The sequence below is a fragment of the Sander lucioperca genome, chromosome 21 (genome assembly GCF_008315115.2).
Source record: "Sander lucioperca isolate FBNREF2018 chromosome 21, SLUC_FBN_1.2, whole genome shotgun sequence".
Lineage (NCBI taxonomy): Eukaryota > Metazoa > Chordata > Actinopteri > Perciformes > Percidae > Sander > Sander lucioperca.
Window position 1 is genome coordinate 26555916 of NC_050193.1, and position 26335 is coordinate 26582250.

Sequence of the window (26335 nt, forward strand, 5' to 3'; positions counted from 1 at the left end):
TTAGTACGCTCAGTTAAACCGAGTCCAGCGCGAGGGAGACCCGACTCAGAGGAGGAGAGGTTAGTGAGGCCAGCGTCTCCACAGCAGGTGACAGTGCGCACGGATCCGCTGCGCCACGCATGGGTGAAATAATGATATAGTAAATAGGACTACCTTAACAGAAATATGTGCAGAATTAAGACAGTCAAGACGGCCCAGTGTTTGGTGGACCGGGTACACCTTGTTCACTTAATAGTCTACAAATCATTCACGGGATCAATTACGCATCACCTGAGTTTGCCCACCCGACACAGCGTTTGTTCCTGGGGAGATGGATCCGTGCGTCCCGCCTCCTGTGCGCCATGGATTTCTTAGCCTCAGCGACTACTAACTATAAAGATACTATTTGCCTGTTACCAGCATTAGCACAATACTTTGCGATGGTTAGCTTGTTACCTGTGACGATATAGTATGCTAAATGTAACGTCTCTTTCACATTAGCGTGTGAGTGACTGACCTATCTGGATACGTTTTGAGATGCCTGATGAAGTCCGACGTCGTTGATCCGGCATCATTTATCTTGGTGCCACACACCTTGCATGTAGCTGCTCGCTTACTGCCACTGTTTACCAAGTTATTGAAAGCTAAACTAATGACAAAAGGCACAACTCCAGGAGGACTTGATGTCGCCATCTGCAATGCATTTTTTGATATGTGCGCGCACATAGGCGCATGCATTACGTTGCACATTGTGGCAAAGGGCAGGGGGCATACAGCTCGTCATACGTTTCCCCGTATATGCGCCAATAAAAGAAAATAGAAATACATTAATACATTTAGATTTAAAAAGCAATAATTGTATGAAAACAGGTTGTTGACGAGGCTCGAAGCTCGAGTCCGAGTCAAGTCTGAAGTCTTTTGGGTCGAGTCCGAGTCAAGTCTGAAGTCTTTTGGGTCGAGTCCGAGTCAAGTCTGAAGTCTTTTGGGTCGAGTCCGAGTCAAGTCTGAAGTCTTTTGGGTCGAGTCCGAGTCAAGTCTGAAGTCTTTTGGATCGAGTCCGAGTCAAGTCTGAAGTCTTTTGGGTCGAGTCCGAGTCAAGTCTGAAGTCAGCTGTTTGTGCGACTTAAGTGCGACTCGAGTCCTAGTCTCAGACTCGAGTCCCCATCTCTGGTAACTAGTAACGAAAGCTGTCAGATTGTCATAGTGCAGTAAAAAGTACAATATTTCTCTCTGAAATGTAGCGAAGTAGAAGTAGGAAGTGGCATGAAAAGAAAAGACTCAAGTACAGTATAAGTACCTGAAATTTGTACTTAAATACAGTACTTGAGTAAATGTACTTAGTAACATTCCACCACTGATGATCACTAATGAAGGTGAAACAATCTTATCTTTACCTTGATTTCAGCTGGATTCTCCTCCAACTCCTCTACTGCAGAGTTACATGAGAAACACAGATTGAACAGGATCATGATTTAAAAACATAACACTGGATTAGTTAACCATCATTCATGGTTCATTATATTTACTAAATTTCAGTGTTAACTTCCATTTTTTATCTGGAGGTAATGTTACCAGGGTTGGAAGGGACACAATCTCACCACAATATAACATTTAGGCCAGAATAAAACATTGAAGTTTTATAGTTCTTCTCAGTTGCTTTTGCACAAACATTAAATAAAAATCGTGATTTCTTAAAACACTGTGTGCACTCAAAGCAATAGGTGTTTTTCACACAACAGTTAATGTATTTCTTGTTGTTCTTGAACAAAAGTGAAATGTTTAGTACAGTTGTATCCTCAAATGGTCCAGTGATGCTCTGCGTTAGCCTCTGGGATCAATGTGGACTAAAGGGTTTTTCTAATGATCTGTATAACTCTCAAGACGTGTTTAACAGTTCCTTATTTTGTAAATCCTTATATGTAAAATGTTCATCTTCAAGTCTTGGTGCAACTTGTTGTCAAATTTAGTTTAGAGATGCAACTTCTCAGCCATCAAAAACTGTACACAGCTGGAGGAGATACTGAGCTTTAGCTACCACAGTTACATGGACCAGGCAGACATCATAGAGCAGTGGTTCCCAACCTGGGGTCCGGGGACCCCTAAGGGGGGCGGCAAAGATCACAGGGGGGGCGCAAGTCTTTATCTGGTTTGAGGTTGAGGTAAAAAAAAAAATATTTGCACATGTTAAAGAAATTATGATAATACACTAGAATATATAATGTATACAAAAGTCTGTATAAAACTATATGTTTTTCTTCTCGCTTAAACTTGTAGGCAGGCTACTTAGTAGGCCAAACCTCCGGGACCTTTAACCTGGGACCTGCTGTCATCAGGTCAGCTGCTAGCTGCTATCATCCTCGTTTTTCCTGCCGCCACGGCATCACTATTTTATGAACGAAACATGGCGGAGAAACGTAAAAGTGCTGATAACTCCTCTGTATCAAAAAAGAAAGTAAGGGAAAGTTACCTCACCTTTGGTTTCGGAGGGGGGGCTCAGCTTTTCTTAGACATAAGTAGGGGGGGCGCCAAGGAAAAAAGGTTGGGAACCACTGTCATAGAGGGACAATAGCCTGCTCATACAGAAGGGAGTATGTACAAATATACTGTACGTGATATACTTGGTCAGACTGAGAGGTGGACACAAATAAACAGACAAAGTGAGGACAGATACATTATAATGGCCTAGACATGTAGGTGAGGGCTGTAACATGTAAGAAGATGTCAGTGTGTATGTAAAGGCAAATATTTGATGGTGTAACCAGATGGACAGTAGTGTTTGGATAGCCGGTATTTGATTATTCTGTACTCTCTTTGTTTTGTTTTACATTACTTTCAAGTGATGAAGGAAAATACTTCATTTCAAGAAAAGGTTCTCATTCAAAATCATTTTTAATAAAAGTAGCCTACTTGTCCTGCAGAAAAATGCCCCCTGTGACTGATATAGTATTATAAATGACAGTATTAGATTGTTAATACTGATACATCAATATAGAAGAGGCATTTTCTTGTTGAAGCTGGTTGAGGTGGAGCTAGTTTTCATTACTTTATACACAGTTAGAATCCAGTGGTTTCCAACCTAAAGGTTAACCTCCTCTAAAGGATCAACAAATAAAGCATAAAATACATCATTTGGTCAGTTAACTATTCCAGGTTTAGCATATTTAGTTGAGATTTATTTGCAATAATGATTTGTGTATTGAAAAAGTTAATTGCAGCAGCTAGATGCAGCTCCTCTTCATCAATGACACATAGTGTGTTTATTTTTTACTTTAGTTTTGCAGAAATGCAATGCAACAATAAAGACAATAAGGTCATTCTCACGTTTTTTGGTTGCTGTTGAAACAGTCTGAGAGGTTGGACTTGTGTCCTTCACTGCGTCACTCTCCTCCATCGACCCCTCAGTCATCTTACTGCTGCTTTCATTGCTGACATCTTTAACTTCATCAGCCTCTCCTGTTGAAGGGTCAAAGCCAGCAAATATCACATTAGCTTAATTAGTTTGTTCCCTATTTTATTGACACTGTTGGAATTAAAATAAATTACTTTTAAAATCAATGTTACTGTAGAATGACATTTTTCATTAAAATATTACCTTTCTCATTGTTTGCAGATGATACAGATGTGATTTCAGACTCTCCTCCTGTGTTGTCATCATTCTTCTCTGAGTGTTCACCTTCACCAGGTTCATTCACTGGATCACACTAAGAAAACACATCATTTCATTTAACCTTTAGTTCACCTGGTTAGAGCATCTGAGATTAAGAATGTCTTCATTAGTAAGTGAGACAAGAAAACAGCGACAAGATGAATGTACAACACTCAAATCAATATCACACAGTGATGCACCAATTCAGTAAAAGACTAGAAAAAAACAGGTCAAATTATATGTACAGTTTAAATCATTGTCTGTGAAGAAATGTTTATTCAGGTGTGAGACTTCAAATCTGATCTGACTAACCTCAGAAAATAGAGTTAGTTTTAGAAATCAGATGCTGCTCTATAATGATGATCACTAATGAAGGTGAAACAATCTCATCTTTACCTTGATTTCAGCTGAATTCTCCTCCAACTCCTCTACTGCAGAGTTACATGAGAAACACAGATTGAACAGGATCAAAATAAAAATAAAAACATTGGATTAGCTAACCATCCTATGTTCATTATATTTAATACAATTCAACGTTGGATTATAAAATAATTCTGGAGTCAATGTTACCAGGGTTGGAAGGGACACAATCTCACCACAATATAACATTTAGGCCAGAATGAAATATTGAAGTTTTATAGTTCTTCTCAGTTGCTTTTGCACAAACATTAAATAAAAATCATGATTTCTTAAAACACTGTGTGCACTCAAAGCAATAGGTGATATTCACACAACAGTTAACGTATTTATTTTTGCTCTCGAACAAAAGTCAAATGTTTAAGTACAACTGTATCCTCAAATCACCCAGTGATGCTCTGTGTTAGCCTCTGGGATGTACAAATATACTGTACGTGATATACTTGGTCAGACTGAGAGGTGGACACAAATAAACAGACAAAGTGAGGACAGATACATCATAATGACAGAGACATGTAGGTGAGGGCTGTAACATGAAAGAAGATGTCAGTGTGTATGTAAAGGCAAATATGTGATGGTGTGACCAGATGGACAGTAGTGTTTGGATAGCTGGTATTTGATTATTCTGTACTCATTCATATTCATTTCAAGAAAAGGTTCTCATTCAAAATCATTTTTAATAAAAGTAGCCTACTTGTCCTGCAGAAAAAATGCCCCCTGTAACTGATATAGTATTATAAATGACAGTATTAGATTGTTAATACTGATACATCAATATAGAAGAGGCATTTTCTTGTTGAAGCTGGTTGAGGTGGAGCTAGTTTTCATTACTTTATACACAGTTAGAATCCAGTGGTTTCCAACCTAAAGGTTAACCTCCTCTAAAGGATCAACAAATAAAGCATAAAATACATCATTTGGTCAGTTAACTATTCCAGGTTTAGCATATTTAGTTGAGATTTATTTTGCAATAATTAATTGTGTATTGAGAAAGTTAATTGTTCAGCAAAATGCATCTCCTCTTCATCAATTAGAGATAGCGGGCCCTATTTTAACAATCTAAGTGCACGTGCGTGAAGCGCCTGGCGCAGGTGCATTTAGGGCGTGTCCAAATCCACTTTTGCTAGTTTAATTTAATTTTACTGGCATTGCTCCCATTCTCCTCCGTGACACACACTCTTCCACTTTGCCCGACAACTCTTCTCCAAAACTGCGCTGAGATAACAGAGCTCAGCCCATAGCTTCACACACTCGGACAACAGCTGTGTCTCAAAGACCGGGCAACAGCCGGGACATTGAGAATCCACGCGCGAGAGGTGATGGATAGTTCCAATCAATTTGTCATGTATTCACTTCGTTGAAACAAGAGAAGAAAGCCTCACTGATGTGTAGAACAGGACAGAGAAACATATATAAATGCTCTCTGCCCACCGTATGCCAACGCTCCGGTAAGTCCATCACCCCGTCTCCGCCCGGGCATGCCCCAGCTGACCACATTTGTTGACAAACTCCGACGCACACGCGACGGTGAAATGGCGATTGTTCTCACGGACACACACGCGCGATATCAACTGGCTAGTTATCCTCCAGACAGCGAAAGACCACGTCATTTCCCGCTTGCCGTGTGAAGCGCGTCCGCGCTATTGTCCATCTCGGACAATAGCACTTGACAGCCTTTTGTGGAGCGGATTCTTTTTTTTTGACGACCTAGTTAAGGCGGTAGGGTACCCCAGCTTAGGTGGCCGCCACCTACGTCCTGCTATGCCCTACTATTTCAGCACCGCCCCCCTACGTCCTGCTATGCCCTACTATTTCAGCAACGCCCCCCTACGCCATGCTATGCCTTACTGTGCCCCTTAACGCCCCTGCTATGCCCCGCAATGCCCTGAACTGTTACAACTTTTTTTCTAGTCATAGTTCCACTATCTTATTGTTACTATAGCTGCCACTGTTCATCATTCCAACTTCTATAATTATTATCAATCATATTTTTCTATATCTGTATCAGTTTCTGTGTCCAAACCGGCAGCGACAGATGCCACCCACAAAGAGTGTGGGTCTGTCTGAGGTTTCTGGCTAACAGGACGTTTTTCCTCTATTGCCCCGAATTGCTAGCCTGGTTGACACCAGACCCTTCTCAGTTGTAACTGAGAGTGGGTCTGGGGAAGGTTCATTGACAGTTCATTTCCAAAGGGGCGTCACCAACAGACACCGCTCAAATGTCTCTGGGCGCATTGGATAGTCCAACCAATCAGAACAACGATCCGGGTGACGCTGCGCTTCAGAAGCCGTCATGTTGAATGTAAACAAAAAGGTGCTCGCCGTCGCTGCGCTATCATCGTTGCGTAAAGCCCGCCTCAACGGTTGTGATTGGTGTAAAGCCCGCCTCAGCAGTTGTGATTGGTGCTCCGATTTTGGGGACATTGGAAATGGGCTTGAATGGGCTCTTCGCCAGACTGACTTGCAGAACAAATCTCAAATTTGCCGGAAGTTCGTCAGGGTTTACCCAGGCTACCGAATCGCTTGCTCGTGGGAAATTTTTGGGTCTTTGTAAATTATCTGTAAAGTTTCTTAAGATAATTCTTGTAACGATTTAATACTATTACATTTTAAATTGAATTTATCCTGTCAATGCCACTTTGTATGATACAGATGCAAAGTCTGTTAGAGAAAGCCTATTTGGTTTCACATCAAGTGCTTGTCGCCAACACATGTATACATTAAAGCAGCCATATTATGCTCATTTTCAGGTTCATAATTGTATTTTAAGGTTGTACCAGAATAGGTTTACATGGTTTAATTTTCAAAAAGCACCATATTTTTGTTGTACTGCACCGCTCTATCCCACTGCTGCAGATCCTCTTTTCACCTGGTCTCTGTTTTAGCTACAGAGTGAGACCTCTTTTCTTCTTCTTCTTCTGTACTATCTTTGATTGCACTTGCACATGCCCAGTAGCTCAGATGTAGATCATGTCAGCTAGCTAGCTCCATAGACAGTAAAAGAAAGGCTGTTTCTACAACTTCGGTCAGTTACAAGGCAGGATTAGCTGGGAGACTTCTAAATGAGGGTGCACATGTAAGTAGTTCTTTTGTAGATTATGGTGAACTTGTGTGTGTTGTAGCAGTGCTTTGCTATTGAGAACGAGGTAGCGTGCTAGCGTTAGCATTAACGTTAGCATGCTAACGCTACGAGCTAATGTTGCGGTTAGCCTGCTCGTTTCGGCTTGTGACGTCACAAGCCGTGCCGATTTTGAACAGCTCACCCAGAGACTGAAGGCAGGACACATTCAGAAACTGTATCTCACTCTAAACAGCATGGGTGGATTTTTTTCAAAGTTTGTATGAGTGTGGAAGCACCAGAGACACAACATAACACCCCAAATCCCAGAAAAAGTGTTTTTTTCATAATATGGGCACTTTAAGTTGGGTTAAACTTGAGGAAGCTGTAAAGCTGCTCATCGCTGTACAACATAGTTTATAGCGGGTCCTCGGTTAACTTAAAAGCAGTTACACACCAGCCCGATAATCGGCCGTCGGACAGTCTGGCGAGGTCAGTGACTCGAGTCTGTTCGGTGTGTTCCGTGCTGTCGTCCGTCTGAGGGGCTGTCGGACTTCATTTTCGCTGACCTGACATGTTCAGTCGGAGACAGGGTGGTCGGGATTCACGCGGAAATGGCAAGCGGGATGAGCGTGACTAGAGTCTCTCAAAATCTGACGAAAACCTTCTGATTTGAACTGACCTTTGTTGATCTGAAATGAAGACAGATTCAGCAACTGCACTGCCTATTTCTCGCTTAAAATGTTTTCAGAAACACGTTTCAGTGAACTATTTTAGTACAATATGAGATCGTAATCTGAATGAGTCGCCAGTAATGGCCGTTCGAAAAATCCAAAATCCGGAAGCAGCAGCCAGATCCATGTGACATGTTCTGACGGTTTTCATTTTTTGGGTGACAATACAGATTAGCGCTGCCTGCTGTTATGGAGTTGTGTTTGGTGTGTTCTGAGGCACTTTTTTGACCAACTTGGGGAGCCTGATCAGTCCAACGGCCTTTTCTGCCAACGGTCGGCCGTCTGGTTGGTGTGTAACTGCCTTAACACTGAGCCACCTACTCCAAGTGGCTTTATTGTTCCCAATTTGTAGAGATTTGTCCTAACAGTACCTAGGTAAGGACTACTAGCCAGTCAGAAGCAGAGTATGACCAGTCAGAGTATGAGGGTGTGCTACGCTAGCAGCTAGGTGAGCATTATAACGTGTGTTACAAAGTGATGCACGTTTGCCTCTGAAGTAAAGGCTGGACTACAATAGAACTGAGCAGCACTACAGTGTTTGTTTTCAATACCTTCTGGGTAGAAACTTCCTGCGTCCCGTACATACACTTTAACGGCGCTGAGCACACGGGGACAAGGAACTACTGGATATCTGCTCATCTCCTTCATCTAAAATGCATGTTTGATGCTTTCATATGTCAACGCTTTCACATTAGCTCGGGAAGCTAAAGTTCTTCAAGTAAATTGTAGTACACCATAATTTACTTGTTGGAGAATGGAGTCACTAACTTACTAAGACTATATTTTTTCAAACTTCAAACTGCCACTTTGTCACTCAGGGCTTCCATACTGACCAGAGAATACAGCAGCTTACCTTTGCTCTGAGAGGAGGGAGTTCCTCTGTTCTGTGAAGTCTCTCCAACATCACTGACATCCACTGACTCTGTGTGGAAATGCGTAGTAACATTTGAATTATCATCGATGCATTACTGTCATAAACAGCACTCACCCGAAAAGGTACTGTTACAATTAAATTAAATTAAAAACACGCAAATACTCCTCACAGTCAGTCAACCCATTACATACACTATGCCAGTGTGATGCAAAAGCATATATGTGATGGTGTGACCAGATGGACAGTAGTGTTTGGATAGCTGGTATTTGATTATTCTGTACTCATTCATATTCATTTCAAGAAAAGGTTCTCATTCAAAATCATTTTTAATAAAAGTAGCCTACTTGTCCTGCAGAAAAATGCCCCCTGTAACTGATATAGTATTATAAATGACAGTATTAGATTGTTAATACTGATACATCAATATAGAAGAGGCATTTTCTTGTTGAAGCTGGTTGAGGTGGAGCTAGTTTTCATTACTTTATACACAGTTAGAATCCAGTGGTTTCCAACCTAAAGGTTAACCTCCTCTAAAGGATCAACAAATAAAGCATAAAATACATCATTTGGTCAGTTAACTATTCCAGGTTTAGCATATTTAGTTGAGATTTATTTTGCAATAATTAATTGTGTATTGAGAAAGTTAATTGTTCAGCAAAATGCATCTCCTCTTCATCAATTAGAGATAGCGGGCCCTATTTTAACAATCTAAGTGCACGTGCGTGAAGCGCCTGGCGCAGGTGCATTTAGGGCGTGTCCAAATCCACTTTTGCTAGTTTAATTTAATTTTACTGGCATTGCTCCCATTCTCCTCCGTGACACACACTCTTCCACTTTGCCCGACAACTCTTCTCCAAAACTGCGCTGAGATAACAGAGCTCAGCCCATAGCTTCACACACTCGGACAACAGCTGTGTCTCAAAGACCGGGCAACAGCCGGGACATTGAGAATCCACGCGCGAGAGGTGATGGATAGTTCCAATCAATTTGTCATGTATTCACTTCGTTGAAACAAGAGAAGAAAGCCTCACTGATGTGTAGAACAGGACAGAGAAACATATATAAATGCTCTCTGCCCACCGTATGCCAACGCTCCGGTAAGTCCATCACCCCGTCTCCGCCCGGGCATGCCCCAGCTGACCACATTTGTTGACAAACTCCGACGCACACGCGACGGTGAAATGGCGATTGTTCTCACGGACACACACGCGCGATATCAACTGGCTAGTTATCCTCCAGACAGCGAAAGACCACGTCATTTCCCGCTTGCCGTGTGAAGCGCGTCCGCGCTATTGTCCATCTCGGACAATAGCACTTGACAGCCTTTTGTGGAGCGGATTCTTTTTTTTTTGACGACCTAGTTAAGGCGGTAGGGTACCCCAGCTTAGGTGGCCGCCACCTACGTCCTGCTATGCCCTACTATTTCAGCACCGCCCCCCTACGTCCTGCTATGCCCTACTATTTCAGCAACGCCCCCCTACGCCATGCTATGCCTTACTGTGCCCCTTAACGCCCCTGCTATGCCCCGCAATGCCCTGAACTGTTACAACTTTTTTTTCTAGTCATAGTTCCACTATCTTATTGTTACTATAGCTGCCACTGTTCATCATTCCAACTTCTATAATTATTATCAATCATATTTTTCTATATCTGTATCAGTTTCTGTGTCCAAACCGGCAGCGACAGATGCCACCCACAAAGAGTGTGGGTCTGTCTGAGGTTTCTGGCTAACAGGACGTTTTTCCTCTATTGCCCCGAATTGCTAGCCTGGTTGACACCAGACCCTTCTCAGTTGTAACTGAGAGTGGGTCTGGGGAAGGTTCATTGACAGTTCATTTCCAAAGGGGCGTCACCAACAGACACCGCTCAAATGTCTCTGGGCGCATTGGATAGTCCAACCAATCAGAACAACGATCCGGGTGACGCTGCGCTTCAGAAGCCGTCATGTTGAATGTAAACAAAAAGGTGCTCGCCGTCGCTGCGCTATCATCGTTGCGTAAAGCCCGCCTCAACGGTTGTGATTGGTGTAAAGCCCGCCTCAGCAGTTGTGATTGGTGCTCCGATTTTGGGGACATTGGAAATGGGCTTGAATGGGCTCTTCGCCAGACTGACTTGCAGAACAAATCTCAAATTTGCCGGAAGTTCGTCAGGGTTTACCCAGGCTACCGAATCGCTTGCTCGTGGGAAATTTTTGGGTCTTTGTAAATTATCTGTAAAGTTTCTTAAGATAATTCTTGTAACGATTTAATACTATTACATTTTAAATTGAATTTATCCTGTCAATGCCACTTTGTATGATACAGATGCAAAGTCTGTTAGAGAAAGCCTATTTGGTTTCACATCAAGTGCTTGTCGCCAACACATGTATACATTAAAGCAGCCATATTATGCTCATTTTCAGGTTCATAATTGTATTTTAAGGTTGTACCAGAATAGGTTTACATGGTTTAATTTTCAAAAAGCACCATATTTTTGTTGTACTGCACCGCTCTATCCCACTGCTGCAGATCCTCTTTTCACCTGGTCTCTGTTTTAGCTACAGAGTGAGACCTCTTTTCTTCTTCTTCTTCTGTACTATCTTTGATTGCACTTGCACATGCCCAGTAGCTCAGATGTAGATCATGTCAGCTAGCTAGCTCCATAGACAGTAAAAGAAAGGCTGTTTCTACAACTTCGGTCAGTTACAAGGCAGGATTAGCTGGGAGACTTCTAAATGAGGGTGCACATGTAAGTAGTTCTTTTGTAGATTATGGTGAACTTGTGTGTGTTGTAGCAGTGCTTTGCTATTGAGAACGAGGTAGCGTGCTAGCGTTAGCATTAACGTTAGCATGCTAACGCTACGAGCTAATGTTGCGGTTAGCCTGCTCGTTTCGGCTTGTGACGTCACAAACCGTGCCGATTTTGAACAGCTCACCCAGAGACTGAAGGCAGGACACATTCAGAAACTGTATCTCACTCTAAACAGCATGGGTGGATTTTTTTCAAAGTTTGTATGAGTGTGGAAGCACCAGAGACACAACATAACACCCCAAATCCCAGAAAAAGTGTTTTTTTCATAATATGGGCACTTTAAGTTGGGTTAAACTTGAGGAAGCTGTAAAGCTGCTCATCGCTGTACAACATAGTTTATAGCGGGTCCTCGGTTAACTTAAAAGCAGTTACACACCAGCCCGATAATCGGCCGTCGGACAGTCTGGCGAGGTCAGTGACTCGAGTCTGTTCGGTGTGTTCCGTGCTGTCGTCCGTCTGAGGGGCTGTCGGACTTCATTTTCGCTGACCTGACATGTTCAGTCGGAGACAGGGTGGTCGGGATTCACGCGGAAATGGCAAGCGGGATGAGCGTGACTAGAGTCTCTCAAAATCTGACGAAAACCTTCTGATTTGAACTGACCTTTGTTGATCTGAAATGAAGACAGATTCAGCAACTGCACTGCCTATTTCTCGCTTAAAATGTTTTCAGAAACACGTTTCAGTGAACTATTTTAGTACAATATGAGATCGTAATCTGAATGAGTCGCCAGTAATGGCCGTTCGAAAAATCCAAAATCCGGAAGCAGCTGCCAGATCCATGTGACGTGTTCTGACGGTTTTCATTTTTTGGGTGACAATACAGATTAGCGCTGCCTGCTGTTATGGAGTTGTGTTTGGTGTGTTCTGAGGCACTTTTTTGACCAACTTGGGGAGCCTGATCAGTCCAACGGCCTTTTCTGCCAACGGTCGGCCGTCTGGTTGGTGTGTAACTGCCTTAACACTGAGCCACCTACTCCAAGTGGCTTTATTGTTCCCAATTTGTAGAGATTTGTCCTAACAGTACCTAGGTAAGGACTACTAGCCAGTCAGAAGCAGAGTATGACCAGTCAGAGTATGAGGGTGTGCTACGCTAGCAGCTAGGTGAGCATTATAACGTGTGTTACAAAGTGATGCACGTTTGCCTCTGAAGTAAAGGCTGGACTACAATAGAGCTGAGCAGCACTACAGTGTTTGTTTTCAATACCTTCTGGGTAGAAACTTCCTGCGTCCCGTACATACACTTTAACGGCGCTGAGCACACGGGGACAAGGAACTACTGGATATCTGCTCATCTCCTTCATCTAAAATGCATGTTTGATGCTTTCATATGTCAACGCTTTCACATTAGCTCGGGAAGCTAAAGTTCTTCAAGTAAATTGTAGTACACCATAATTTACTTGTTGGAGAATGGAGTCACTAACTTACTAAGACTATATTTTTTCAAACTTCAAACTGCCACTTTGTCACTCAGGGCTTCCATACTGACCAGAGAATACAGCAGCTTACCTTTGCTCTGAGAGGAGGGAGTTCCTCTGTTCTGTGAAGTCTCTCCAACATCACTGACATCCACTGACTCTGTGTGGAAATGCGTAGTAACATTTGAATTATCATCGATGCATTACTGTCATAAACAGCACTCACCCGAAAAGGTACTGTTACAATTAAATTAAATTAAAAACACGCAAATACTCCTCACAGTCAGTCAACCCATTACATACACTATGCCAGTGTGATGCAAAAGCACACTTCATTCTTTCTACCTGAAAATACATTTTAAAAAGACTGACTGACCTTCTGGTCCTGAGCTGGTGTCTGACAGACTCTGCGCTAGATCATTCCTGTTGATCATCTCTAAAACCTTCTTGGTCACCTTCAGAGCTCCATGAAGTTGATAGGTATTCACCATCACAGTCACTGTGTCATGCCTTTCTGCCTTCTCCAGCTTGGCCACTTTGATGCTTTGGTAGCCTTCCAGGATGTTTGGCTGCTGCAGATGCCATTTGAATTTCGTAAATTCATCAACTTTTAAATTCTCCAGAGTGTTGAGAAGGTCCACTGCGTTAATCATGGTTTCCTGCAAAAATCAGACAGTTCTGTCAAACTGAAGTAAAACACACCTCCCTTTTCCAAGTGAGTAGAAAAACCTACGGTGGTCTTCCCTCATGGCAGACTTCGTAAAGAAGACCTGCTCCCTATGTAGATATGAAGGGCTCATTCTAACGAAAACAAAATTATTCTTAAGCCTCATCCACATGAAACACAGTGTAAGGTTGGTTAGGCCACTGGACACAGGAATTGTCGCAAATGACTCAAATACTATCTTCCCTCTTGCGCATTGTTGAGGACATGTAGGCAGCAGCAGCATTATTAAATGCAGAATTTGAAAGATGTTCTTCCAGAAAAGGGTCATGTGATAGGGGCGTGACGAATCAGGGAAGAACACTGTGGGACCAATAACACCCAATCAGGAAGTCAACATGGATCTCTACTTCATTTTTCTCCGGTTTTCCAAATCCACGATTGGATTTTCGATTTAAACTTTTTTAGGGACAGAATGCCGAAATAAGAGCCACTAAATGGCAGATGGGTACTTTACAACAACAATTTGAGTTTCTCAAAGTTTACAGATGAGGAAATATGTTACTTTATACTCACTTTAAAATGTAATTCTTTCTTTTGTATTGATGCCTTTTGTATTCAGTTCAACGTTCAATTTTGTTAAATAAAAGATTATTGACAATGAATTAAATACTTTCTTTCTTATTCAACAAATAATGTGTTGTATTTCAGCAGAATACTAACAAAGTAGTTGCATATTTTCCTCATATCATGCAGCCCTAAGACAAAGGTTGTGGAGACACTTAGGAGGAAAATACAAAAACATAATTAGAACTGCAAGCAGTTATGACGGGGCCCAAGCCACCCACGCCAGTCGCCCCCGACGCCCCGGGGAGCGTGCGAAAGCGGAACCCGAAGCCGGGCGGCGGGGAGGCAAATGCCGCTAAATATGGAGAGGTGCGAGGCGCGAGCCGCAACGTCTGCGGTACATCGCCGTTGCAAACGTAGAGGTCAACAGTTCACCTCCATGCATATACAGACTACCTTTAACAATGATATACGGATGGGAATGGAGATGAAAAGTTCAACTGACACGTTACCGCGATCAGCTTCGTGGGAAATTAAGAATCAATGCCACCGACATAACCAATCACACTATAACAGACGCTCCACTTAGCACCAACTGCAATGTTTAATTGTAAATGAATGCAGCCTAATGGCAGTCCGGCACACGTGGGTGCTCAGTATTTTCATCGGCGCCTATGAATGGTGTTGATTTTGGATTGAAAAAGTGAGAGAAAAGAGTTGCATTCGTCGACTGTGAAGGTTGTAGAAATTTTGTCAGGTGGGTTAAAAAGTTTGTTTATTGTAAAAAACCAAAGGAGCACGCAAAAGTAAAAACCAAAAACGGTAGGAGGCAAACATCAGTAAATATTGAGACGTGTGAGCTGCAAGGTCTGTGGTACATTTCCATTGCAAATATCCCATTAACATTGAGTAAAAGGGCCAAAACTCGTCTACGTTGATTATAGCGCCCCCTAATGGCTGATCTTCACCTACCAAATTTGGTAGAGAGCCTCAGAGCAGCATGCTGAACGAGCCCCACAAGTTTCGTCTTGATTGCATTTACTGTGGCAGAGATATTGCAATTGCAAATTTCCCATTATCCCACATGGAGTTATTGGCCAAAACAAATAAACGTTGCTTATAGCGCCCCCTAAAGGCCGATCGTTTGCCAAATTTGGTCAAGTTCTTTGCTGATAACATTTAATTTGGCCGAGATATGATATGATGTGTGTGTGGTAGCTAGCTATGAAAATTTGTTTGGTAGTCAAATTTGGAGTGCCAATGGTCATAAAACATCAGTTATTAGATGGTGCCCGTTTTCGTTAGCTAACGTTAGCCTTCAAAACACTCCAATGAGCATCGTCACCTGTTACCATCATTTTCTTACTGATCACTAACGTTGATTACTTAAATAAAAACAATTTACCTGTCAAGCTAGCGTTAGCTTAATGTAGTTACTGTCCAGTCACTTAACTTTATGTTTTACTTTTTGTTGAAGCTAAATTGACCATATGCCTAGCTAATCTAACCTAAAACTGACATTATCGGTTTATAATCGGCTTTAACAGGGACTAAACACGTTCGATGGACATATTGAATCACATTTGACTTTGAGATCAATATCACAATAATTTGATTGGTACTTTTCCGTTTCATGTTTATAGCAAGGACAACTTTGGTAAACTGTTAGTTGTTGTTTGTTTCACTAGTTATCCCTCATTAAAAAGGTGGTTCTTGCTAAGAATATCACCATCTTCTACAAAATGTCAGGAATACACCGTGTTCATTGCAAAACAGTAGTTTACAATACTAAAAATACTGCATCCTCATAAAAGAACAGCATAAAATGGCACCTTTGGTATCAAAAGTAAAAACATTTTAAATAATTGTGATTACTATGAAACCTTGATGTTAGCCCTTTTAGAGAGAAAGTTATGGTATATTTAATGGGACGATGTATAACATGCTATTTAAAGCTTTCATTTACAAAGTGATCTAAATACATATTGTCAGAATGGCGCTTTAACAGCGGTTGAGGCTAGATGGGATACAGCTACGGTGACAACAGTTAAGTTTAGGCACCAAAACGACTAGTTAAGTTCAGGAAACAGATCGTGTTTCAATTATATTGAAAGGCTGAATTGGAGCTTCTGAGGAAAATTTAGCAGAGAATTTAAAGTGCCCATATTATGAAAAAAATCACTTTTTCTGGGATTTGGGGTGTTATGTTGTGTCTCTGGTGCTTCCACACACATACAATTTTTTAAAACAATCCACCCATGCTGTTTAGAGTGAGATACGGTTTCTGAATGTGTCCTGCCTTCAGTCTCTGGGTGAGCTGTTCAAAATCGGCACGGCTTGTGACGTCACAAGCCGAAACGAGCAGGCTAACCGCAACCATTAGCTCGTAGCGTTAGCATGCTAACGCTATGGCTAATGCTAGCATGCTAACGCTAGCATGCTACCTCGTTCTCAATAGCAAAGCACTGCTACAACACACACAAGTTCACCATAATCTACAAAAGAACTACTTCCATGTGCGCCCTCATTTAGAAGTCTCCCAGCTAATCCTGCCTTGTAACTGACCAAAGTTGTAGAAACAGCCTTTCTTTTACTGTCTATGGAGCTAGCTAGCTGACATGATCTACATCTGAGCTACTGGGCATGTGCAGTGCAATCAAAGATAGTACAGAAGAAGAAGAAGAAAAGAGGTCTCACTCTGTAGCTAAAACAGAGACCTGGTGAAAAGAGGATCTGCAGCAGTGAGAGAGAGCGGTGCAGTACAACACAAATATGGTGTTTTTTGAAAATTAAACCATGTAAACCTATTCTGGTACAACCTTAAAATACAATTATGAACCTGAAAATGAGCATAATATGGCTGCTTTAACTACGTTAACGACATTTGGCTTGCCATATTCTACTTAATGAAACCGGTCTTCACATCTGCAAAAAAATAAATAACTCAACCACCAAAAACAAAGGGAGAAGAAACAAAAAATAAAATAAAAATAACATCTATGCATTAAAAGATACTTCTTCGAATAATGCACAAAACCCAAATCTTTTGTTCTTGTCACAGCAGCAGCAGCACCACCGAGGAATCCTACTTTCCTGAGTACGAAGCCGGCCATCAAGCACTTCCCCGAGTGGCAACAGACTGGAGCAGAGGCTGTAGCAGGGTACAGATACCATTTGATTTTTACAGCCATGACATACAGAGTTAACCTCTGCATTCTCATCTTACACATCACTCTCCTCTGTTATGGTGTGGTGGCCATTTCAGTAGATTTACTTACTAACATTATTGTGGAAACACAATAAGCATGAAAACTAAATGCACACTTCATGCATTACTGCATTACTTCAGATACTAAGTTACTCCTCTAGTAAACTAGTATTCATATGAAATAAAACAATAAAACATTGAGACCATTCAGCAAAGGACGCTGGGATATAACCAATTCAACACTGGTTGCTATGGACTTGTCACTATCGTCATTGTATATTTTAGCACATAGTTAAAGCTGCCGAAGCTGAACATTATATTGTATTCCAAAACACATATGTTTATTTTTAAAGTTTTTAAGTTACATTGTAACAATTTAACAATTCGCCCTTATGAAATCCAATCGCGGCACGGCTGTTTTGGAACGCAATAGACAGACGCTTAAATTCAACTAAAATGTAACGGTGAACAATCAGTGTTGGACCTACAGTCTGTTGAGATGCCTCTCCAAACTCACCATAAAACGTTAAGACACGTTGAGAAAAAAAGATCCGTATTTTGCCGTAATCCAATGACACGAAAAAAAGTAATCCACAGCGATCAGTAAATCCACAAAAAGGTAAATGACACGGTGTATCCAGCAAGGCCGATACGAGCGTCACATACGAGGCCTCTCCACTTCGCCGTTTAAACAAAGTGGAATAAACGTATAAAAGTCCAAATCTACACAAAACACGCAATCAATTAGTAAACTGACATCACATTTATATACATGGCATTTAGGAAACCTTTATTGCAAGGTTGGCACGGTAAGATGTCCAGACTAGTGCAACAGTAACTTTCGTTTTTTGCGTCCTGCTGCTCCCATCGTCAGCCAGGTAATATTTTTTTTACGAAATCAGATGTATTACCTATCACCATTTAGTTGTTTTGTGTTATTTAAGATATTTATTTAATATCTGGTCATGCCAGATGTAATTATTCCACAATTCTTTTAAACAATGCAATTACCTGTTTGAGCCACCAGGGGGGCAGTGCTCCTCCTGCCCCCCCAGCAAACTCTGCGTATGCGGTCAGACCATCTGCTAGGGGGCCGAGACTGAGAGCTACATGGATAAATATGCACCAAACAAGCCACTTTGAAATTTTGCTCTTTTCATGAATAAAAAAGTTGGGTGACCCCCTCCACCCAGACTAAAAAATGTTGGATGACCCTCCCCTCAGCAAAAAATAAAAAGACATGACCCTCCCCTATTTTCCTCCGGTGGTCCATTCCATAAATACCGAACAGTCCCTTAAGAAAAATAATGAATTTTCTTAATAAATAAATGTTATTCTTGGCTCAATTGTTCAGTGTCTTTGGGTTCAAATAACATTACCATGATCCCATAGGCATCAAAAAATTGAGAAAGTGATGTTTTTTAAAACTGAAACAGGGTGCGTTGGACATCCTGTTGTGTGTGCAAGCACCTTTTTATTACCACGGGTTTACATACACATCTCTACTGATCGGGTATCACCTGGAACACAGCCAATAATCGAGAGACACACCCACCAAACAAGAGAAAACAACTCAAGCCGTTGCACACCGTTCCCAGGAAATGTGCGTGCCCCAGCTCTTTGCCTGAGGGAAGCCCACAGTCTCAGACTTTAAAAAACACTGGTTTAAGCTTTTAACAGTGTTTTTGTACATTAGCCCTTAGTATAGACCAATGTAGGATGATTATCCCCAAATCTAGCTACATATAAGAATAGCTTTTAATGTGGTACAGTGTGCTATTTTCTATAATAATTTGAACTTGTGTAAATTGTGTTTGAGTACCCTGAAAAGCGCTTTATAAATAAAATGTATTATTATAAGTATTTGTGTATGATTTATCTATCTTACTTTACCAATTCAATTTAGTAAAGATATTTAAAGTAATTTCGTGTGACCTATACTGACCAGTTTCGTTAAATGGGTTAATGCAGGATCAATTGATTGGCACATCTTCCTGACATCTGTACTACGTATAACAGGAAGATGTGCCTGAGACTGCAACTGTAAGATCTATAGCAGATGTTGGGACGATGTGTATGAGCCCGCATCTGTACGATGTATGACATACGTTAGAACGATGTATATGAGCTTTAATCTGTACGACGTATAACATACATTAGAACGATGTATATGAGCCTTAATCTGTACGACATATAACATACATTAGAACGATGTATATGAGCCCGCATCTGTACGATGTATGACACACGTTAGAACAATGTATATGAGTGCATATGCACGACGTATGAAATACGTTGGAACGATGTATATATATATTAGGGCTGTCAATCGATTAAAAACATTAATCTAATTAATTACATACTCTGTGATTAATTAATCAAAATGAATCGCATACATAATTAACGGTGCCTGAACCGATAATTATTAATAATAATAATTAAAGAACGGCTTGTTTATTGCTAAGGCCATATGGTCCAAATTAAATGATTTAATAATAATGTATAATAATAACAATAACTTATTTCACTAGTAAATTGCTGTTGAATGACAAAAACAACCACCAGATGGGAAAAGGACATTTACAATAACTACAAATGCACCACGAGGCTGTAGTTTACCAGTTTCATTGAACGCACCGTCTGTGTTGTTTTTCCGACGGCAGCTGCAGATTGTTACCGGTGTTGAATCCTCTACAGTAAAACACAGTCAAACTTTACACCGTTTAGCGTTAGCTGTCAGCATTGTAACCGTGTTTAATCCAGCTACTAGCTAGCGGTAGGCTAACATTAGCTGCTGTCGAGTATAGTGTTAACTAGCTAGCGGTAGGCTAACGTTAGCTGCTGTCGAGTATAGTGTTAACTAGCTAGCGGTAGGCTAACATTAGCTGCTGTCGAGTATAGTGTTAACTAGCTAGCGGTAGGCTAACGTTAGCTGCTGTCGAGTATAGTGTTAACTAGCTAGCGGTAGGCTAACATTAGCTGCTGTCGAGTATAGTGTTAACTAGCTAGCGGTAAGCTAACATTAGCTGCCGTCGAGTATAGTGTTAACTAGCTAGCGGTAAGCTAACATTAGCTGCTGTCGAGTATAGTGTTAACTAGCGTCACATGCAGCGGTGTTTGTGTTGCCTGTATTGTCTTCAGAGCATCAGAGAGAAGAGCAGACATATCAGTAGTACCAGATTTCGGTAGCCAGGGTTGGCAGGAAGAAGATTTTTACAAGTAAATGTTCCAATTAATGATCCAGGCAGCACATTCTCGTCTCCCTCCTTCATTTTACAGTTCAATGGTGGCTAGAACGACTCCGGATCAAACGTCAATATGGAATGGATTAATCTGCGTTATTTTTTTTAACACGTTATTTTTTTCTCAGATTAATTAATCAAAATGAACGCGTTATTTTGACAGCCCTAATATATATACGTCGCGGAGAGAGCGGCTACATGTCGCTGAAATGTAGAGCATCGACGTCCCGGGGACGTCGTGCCAGTGAGCAAACGACCAATATCCTACGTATCCCCGCCACCTTTTGATTACATCGCCAATACATCGTGGCGACGTATGTGTGCTTACTGGGTAAAGTATATAGGTAGTTATACTACATCAGCAAAGTCTCTCCCAGCAGACTGATCTCATGAAGTGGCGTATGTATGACACGCCAATTCGTATTCCATTTAGGCGTGTTATCAAGACGCATAATCGTTTTTTAGCGTGTTTATCAACGCAATTCGCCCGCCACTGTCCTACATTACGAGTGAATTTTTGACATAGCGAGTAGTATAACACAGGACTTTCACCCAGGAGAGCCGGGTTCGCGTCCTGTGTGTGGCGATTTTCAGCCGTTTTTTAAAAAAAAAAATTTTTTTAAAGCCTTCCCCAATGTTTCTTTCCTAAACCCAACCGTTTTAATGTTTTCCTAAGCGTGTTTTTGTCATTATTTTCTGTGTTTTTGTCGCTTTTTTGTGTTACTAAAGCCTTTCCCAATGTTCTTCTTCTCGCGGTAGTACACGCAACGTGGCGACGCCACGTGGTGGGTATGTTTACATCTGCTGTATACAGCATAGACATACACGTGGATAGCTGAAAATGCATACATATAACACGCCATTTGGCTAAAGGAAAGTGGCGTGTATGTTTACGCAAAGTCATGATGCCAGACAAATATTTTAAAGCAGACTGGTGTTTCAAGATGTGCTGTTCAACCTCTTTTGAAAAAGCACAAAGAAATGGGCAACATTGAGGATCGTTGATGCAGTGGTCGGCCAAGGAAAGTTAGTGCAGAAAATGAAAAACACATCAAGCTTATTTCCCTTCGAAATCGAAAGATGTCCAGCAGTGCCATCAGCTCAGAACTGGCAGAAACCAGTGGGACCCACCCAGGTACACCCATCTACTGTCCAGAGAAATCTGAACAGAAGTGGTCTTCATGGAGAGTTGCAGCCAAAAAGCCAAACCTCCGACATAGAAACAAGGCCAAGCGACTCAACTATGCATGAAAACATATGAACTGGGGTGCAGAAAAATGGCAGCAGGTGCTCTGGACTGATGAGTCAAATTTTTTAAATTTCAAGGTCATTAAGAACTATCTTCAGCGTAAAGAAGAACAATAAGTCCTGGAAGTGATGGCATGGCCCTCACAGAGCCTTGATCTCAGCATCATCGAGTCTGTCTGGGATTACATGAAGAGACAGAAGGATTTGAGGAAGCCTACATCCTCAGAAGATCTGTGGTTAGTTCTCCAAGATGTTTGGAACAACCTACCAGCCGAGTTCCTTCAAAAACTGTGTGCAAGTGTACCTAGAAGAATTGATGCTGTCTTGAAGGCAAAGGGTGGTCACACTAAATATTTATTTGATTTAGACTCCTCTTCTGTTCATTCACTGCATTTTGTTAATTGATGAAAATAAACTATTAACACTTACATTTTTGAAAGCATTCTTAGTTTACAGCATTTTTCATACCTGCCTGAAACTTTTGCACAGTACTGTGTGTATATATATATATACCTGTTCAGACTAAAACAAAACCAAAAATAGTATAATATAATATAAAGTGTTTTTAACTGATCAGTGTGTCCAACCAGATAGTTCATGGAGTCAAACTCAGTTTTATTCTAACATTACAAGGCAATTAGCTCCAATCTTCAGCTGAAAATAAATAACATATAAAAAAAACATTGCTGTATGACTATTAAGGACCAAAACAATCTCACCTTCACCTCTGATTCAGCTGCACTCTCCTCCAGCTTGTCTACTGCAGGATAATGGAAGAACAAGCAGATACCAGGATCAAACATGATATTGTTTTGATCAGTTAACTATTGCAGATTAATAAGATGTATGTGCAACAATTAAGTGTATATTCACAGAGTTCACTGATCCACAAGATTTAACTCTTCTGCACAAAAAATAAATACACCTAAAAAAATATTACCTTTCTCATTGTTTGCAGATGATACAGATGTAATTTCAGACTCTCCTCCTGTGTTGTCATCATTCTTCTCTGAGTGTTCACCTTCACCAGGTTCATTCACTGGATCACACTAAGAAAACACATCATTTCATTTAACCTTTAGTTCACCAGGTTAGAGCATCTGAGATTAAGAATGTCTTCATTAGTAAGTGAGACAAGAAAACAGCAACAAGATGAATGTACAAAGCTCAATATCAATAACATACAGTAAAACACAAATCCAGTAAAGGACCAAAAAATATATAAAAGCAAGGTAAAATGATATGCACAGTTTCAATCTTCATCTGTGAAGAACTGTTTGGGTGTAAGACTTCAAATCTGATCTGAATAACCTCAGAAAATAGAGTTAGTTTTAGAAAACAGATGCTGCTCTATAATGATGATCACTAATGAAGGTGAAACAATCTTATCTTTACCTTGATTTCATCTGGATTCTCCTCCAACTCCTCTACTGCAGAGTTACATGAGAAACACAGATTGAACAAGATCAAAATAAAAATAAAAACACTGGATTAGCTAACCATCCTATGTTTATTATATTTAATACATTTCAGTGTTGGATTATAAAATAATTCTGGAGGCATTTTTACCACAATATAACATTAAGGCCAGAATGAAATATTGAAGTTTTATAGTTCTTCTCAGTTGCTTTTGCACAAACATGAAATAAAAATCGTGATTTCTTAAAACACTGTGTGCACTCAAAGCAATAGATGTTATTCACACAACAGTTAATGTATTTCTTGTTGTTCTTGAACAAAAGTCAAATGTTTAAGTACAATTGTATCCTCAAATGGTCCAGTGATGCTCTGTGTTAGCCTCTGGGATCAATGTGGACTAAAGGGTTTTTCTAATGATCTGTATAACTCTCAAGATGTGTTTAACAGTTCCTTATTTTGTAAATCCTTATATGTAAAATGTTCATCTTCAAATCTTGGTGCAACTTGTTGTCAAATTTGGTTTGGAGATGCAACTTCTCAGCCATCAAAAACTGTACACAGCTGGAGGAGATACTGAGCTTTAGCTACCACAGTTACATGGACCAGGCAGACATCATAGAGGGACAATAGCCTGCTCACACAGAAGGGAGTATGTACAAATATACTGTACGTGATATACTTGGTCAGACTGAGAGGTGGACACAAATAAACAGACAAAGTGAGGACAGATACATCATAATGACAGAGACATGTAGGTGAGGGCTGTAACATGAAAGAAGATGTCAGTGTGTATGTAAAAGCAAATATTTGATGGTGTAACCAGATGGACAGTAGTGTTTGGATAGCTGGTATTTGATTATTCTGTACTCTCTTTGTTTTCTTTTACATTACTTTAAAGTGATGAAAGAAAATACTTCATTTCAATAATAGTTTCTAATTCAAAATCATTTTTAATAAAAGTAGCCTACTTGTCCTGCAGAAAAATGCCCCCTGTAACTGATATAGTATTATAAATGACAGTATTAGATTGTTAATACTGATATATCAATATAGAAGAGGCATTTTCTTGTTGAAGCTGGTTGAGGTGGAGCTAGTTTTCATTACTTTATACACAGTTAGAATCCAGTGGTTTCCAACCTAAAGGTTAACCTCCTCTAAAGGATCAACAAATAAAGCATAAAATACATCATTTGGTCAGTTAACTATTCCAGGTTTAGCATATTTAGTTGAGATTCATTTGCAATAATGATTTGTGTATTAAACGAGTTAATTGTTCAGCAAGATGCATCTCTTCTTTATCAATTAGAGATAGTGGCCCTCATTTATGAAACGTGCGTACGACCAAAAACAGGCATAAGACGGGCGTACGCCGATTCCTACGCAAAGCAAGGGATTTATCAATTTGAACGTGAGTGTAGGCTGCGATAAAATCTCACGTCTGGTCTGAAGTCGTGTACGCGAGTTTTCGAGTCAGTGTGGACTTGCGGTGCAGCATATAAAAAGTTTATCAGGAGAAGGAGAAGTCATCAGTTGATCACTTATCAGCAATGGCAGATCTGGTTCTTTTAAAAGCCCTCTATTCGCCGATACAACAGTGCACACGTACGCACACGGGCCACGGTGGAGCGCCCCATCGGATTGATTAAGGGCAGATGGCTCATGGTCTTGCATCAGCGGGGGGGACCCTACTATACACGGCGGACAAATTCTGCAACATTGTTTTAGCCTGTGGGGTTCTGGAGCCAGATGACCCGATGCCCAGAGAGCAGTGTCCAGCACAGCCCCAACTGGGGGCTATACCAAGGAGACAAGATATCATTCCTCGCTTTTAAAAGGTATAGTGTTATGTTTGGCAATGATACAGTACAGGAAACATGACGATGCACAACATTTATTTCTGCCATTGACCGACATATTTCGGCTGGTTTTTCCAGCCCCTCTGCTGTCAGGAGACAGGGTCGGGGTGGTGGTCCAGCACGGGGGGCGGAGGACATGCGCTCTCCCTCACAGTTCTGACTCATGAAAAAAACACAAGTAAAATAAAAGACACTGCATAAACTCCGCTACTGTGTGTTTATTTAAATATAGGTACACCATGTAGGCCTAAGATATTGCAATATAAGCCTGTATATTACTATGGGGACTAGCATACATATGTCAAGGATGTATAAATTAAATAAACTTCAGTTGGAGTCCGATTTACCACGGCAACACTGTTGACTGCATCAGTGATCTCTTTCCATTCCCCATTCTTTCTACAGCCTATAATAATAGTTTTCAGGCTGCCAAATCTACAAACGTAAGTGCCAATAAACCTGCGATATCAGGGTTTCAATCTCCACCTCTGGAAAGTGCCGCTTCTCAGCCGGATTACATCTCACCATGTAGTAAATTGTAGGGGCGAGGCCTCAAAACCCAGAATATATTGGGGCATATAAAGGGGCGTGATATTTAAATTACGTTTCCAGCCGCTGCATTTATCAATGTACGACCATTCTTACGCTCTGATTGGTGTGATATGTTTGTATGTTAGGTTGATAAATGAGGGCCAGTGTGCTTATTTTTAACTTTAGTTTTGCAGATTTTGCAGAAATGCAATGCAACAATAAAAGACTAAGATCATTCTCACGTTGTTTGGTTGCTGTTGAAACAGTCTGAGAGGTTGGACTTGTGTCCTTCACTGCGTCACTCTCCTCCATCGACCCCTCAGTCATCTTACTGCTGCTTTCATTGCTGACATCTTTAACTTCATCAGCCTCTCCTGTTGAAGGGTCAAAGCCAGCAAATATCACATTAGCTTAATTAGTTAGTTCCCTATTTTATTGACACTGTTGGAATTAAATAATATTACTGTTGAAATCGATGTAACTGTACATTGACATTTTTCATTAAAATATTACCTTTCTCATTGTTTGCAGATGATACAGATGTGATTTCAGACTCTCCTCCTGTGTTGTCATCATTCTTCTCTGAGTGTTCACCTTCACCAGGTTCATTCACTGGATCACACTAAGAAAACACATCATTTCATTTAACCTTTAGTTCACCTGGTTAGAGCATCTGAGATTAAGAAT

The 26335-nt window shown here is 40.8% G+C and overlaps 1 protein-coding gene across 3 annotated transcripts in view; it reads right to left on the reverse strand.

Annotated features, from left to right (window-relative positions):
- The window catches only part of LOC116065206 (interferon-induced very large GTPase 1-like), a 48406-nt gene that overhangs the window by 17469 nt on the left and 4602 nt on the right, over positions 1–26335 (reverse strand). The window contains exons 4-9 of one of the 3 annotated variants that reach the window (XM_035996473.1): positions 26162–26270; positions 25891–26022; positions 4022–4056; positions 3572–3680; positions 3301–3432; positions 1374–1408 (exon numbers count right to left, since the gene is read on the reverse strand). In XM_035996473.1, the coding sequence (XP_035852366.1) occupies positions 1374–1408; positions 3301–3432; positions 3572–3680; positions 4022–4056; positions 25891–25975 (396 nt within the window). In that variant the 5' untranslated portion in view covers positions 25976–26022; positions 26162–26270. Of the gene's footprint in view, positions 1–1373; positions 1409–3300; positions 3433–3571; positions 3681–4021; positions 4057–22561; positions 22603–22782; positions 22892–23237; positions 23273–25890; positions 26023–26161; positions 26271–26335 lie in introns of all 3 variants that reach the window. The other 2 variants (XM_035996474.1, XM_035996475.1) reach the window with 2 other exon arrangements.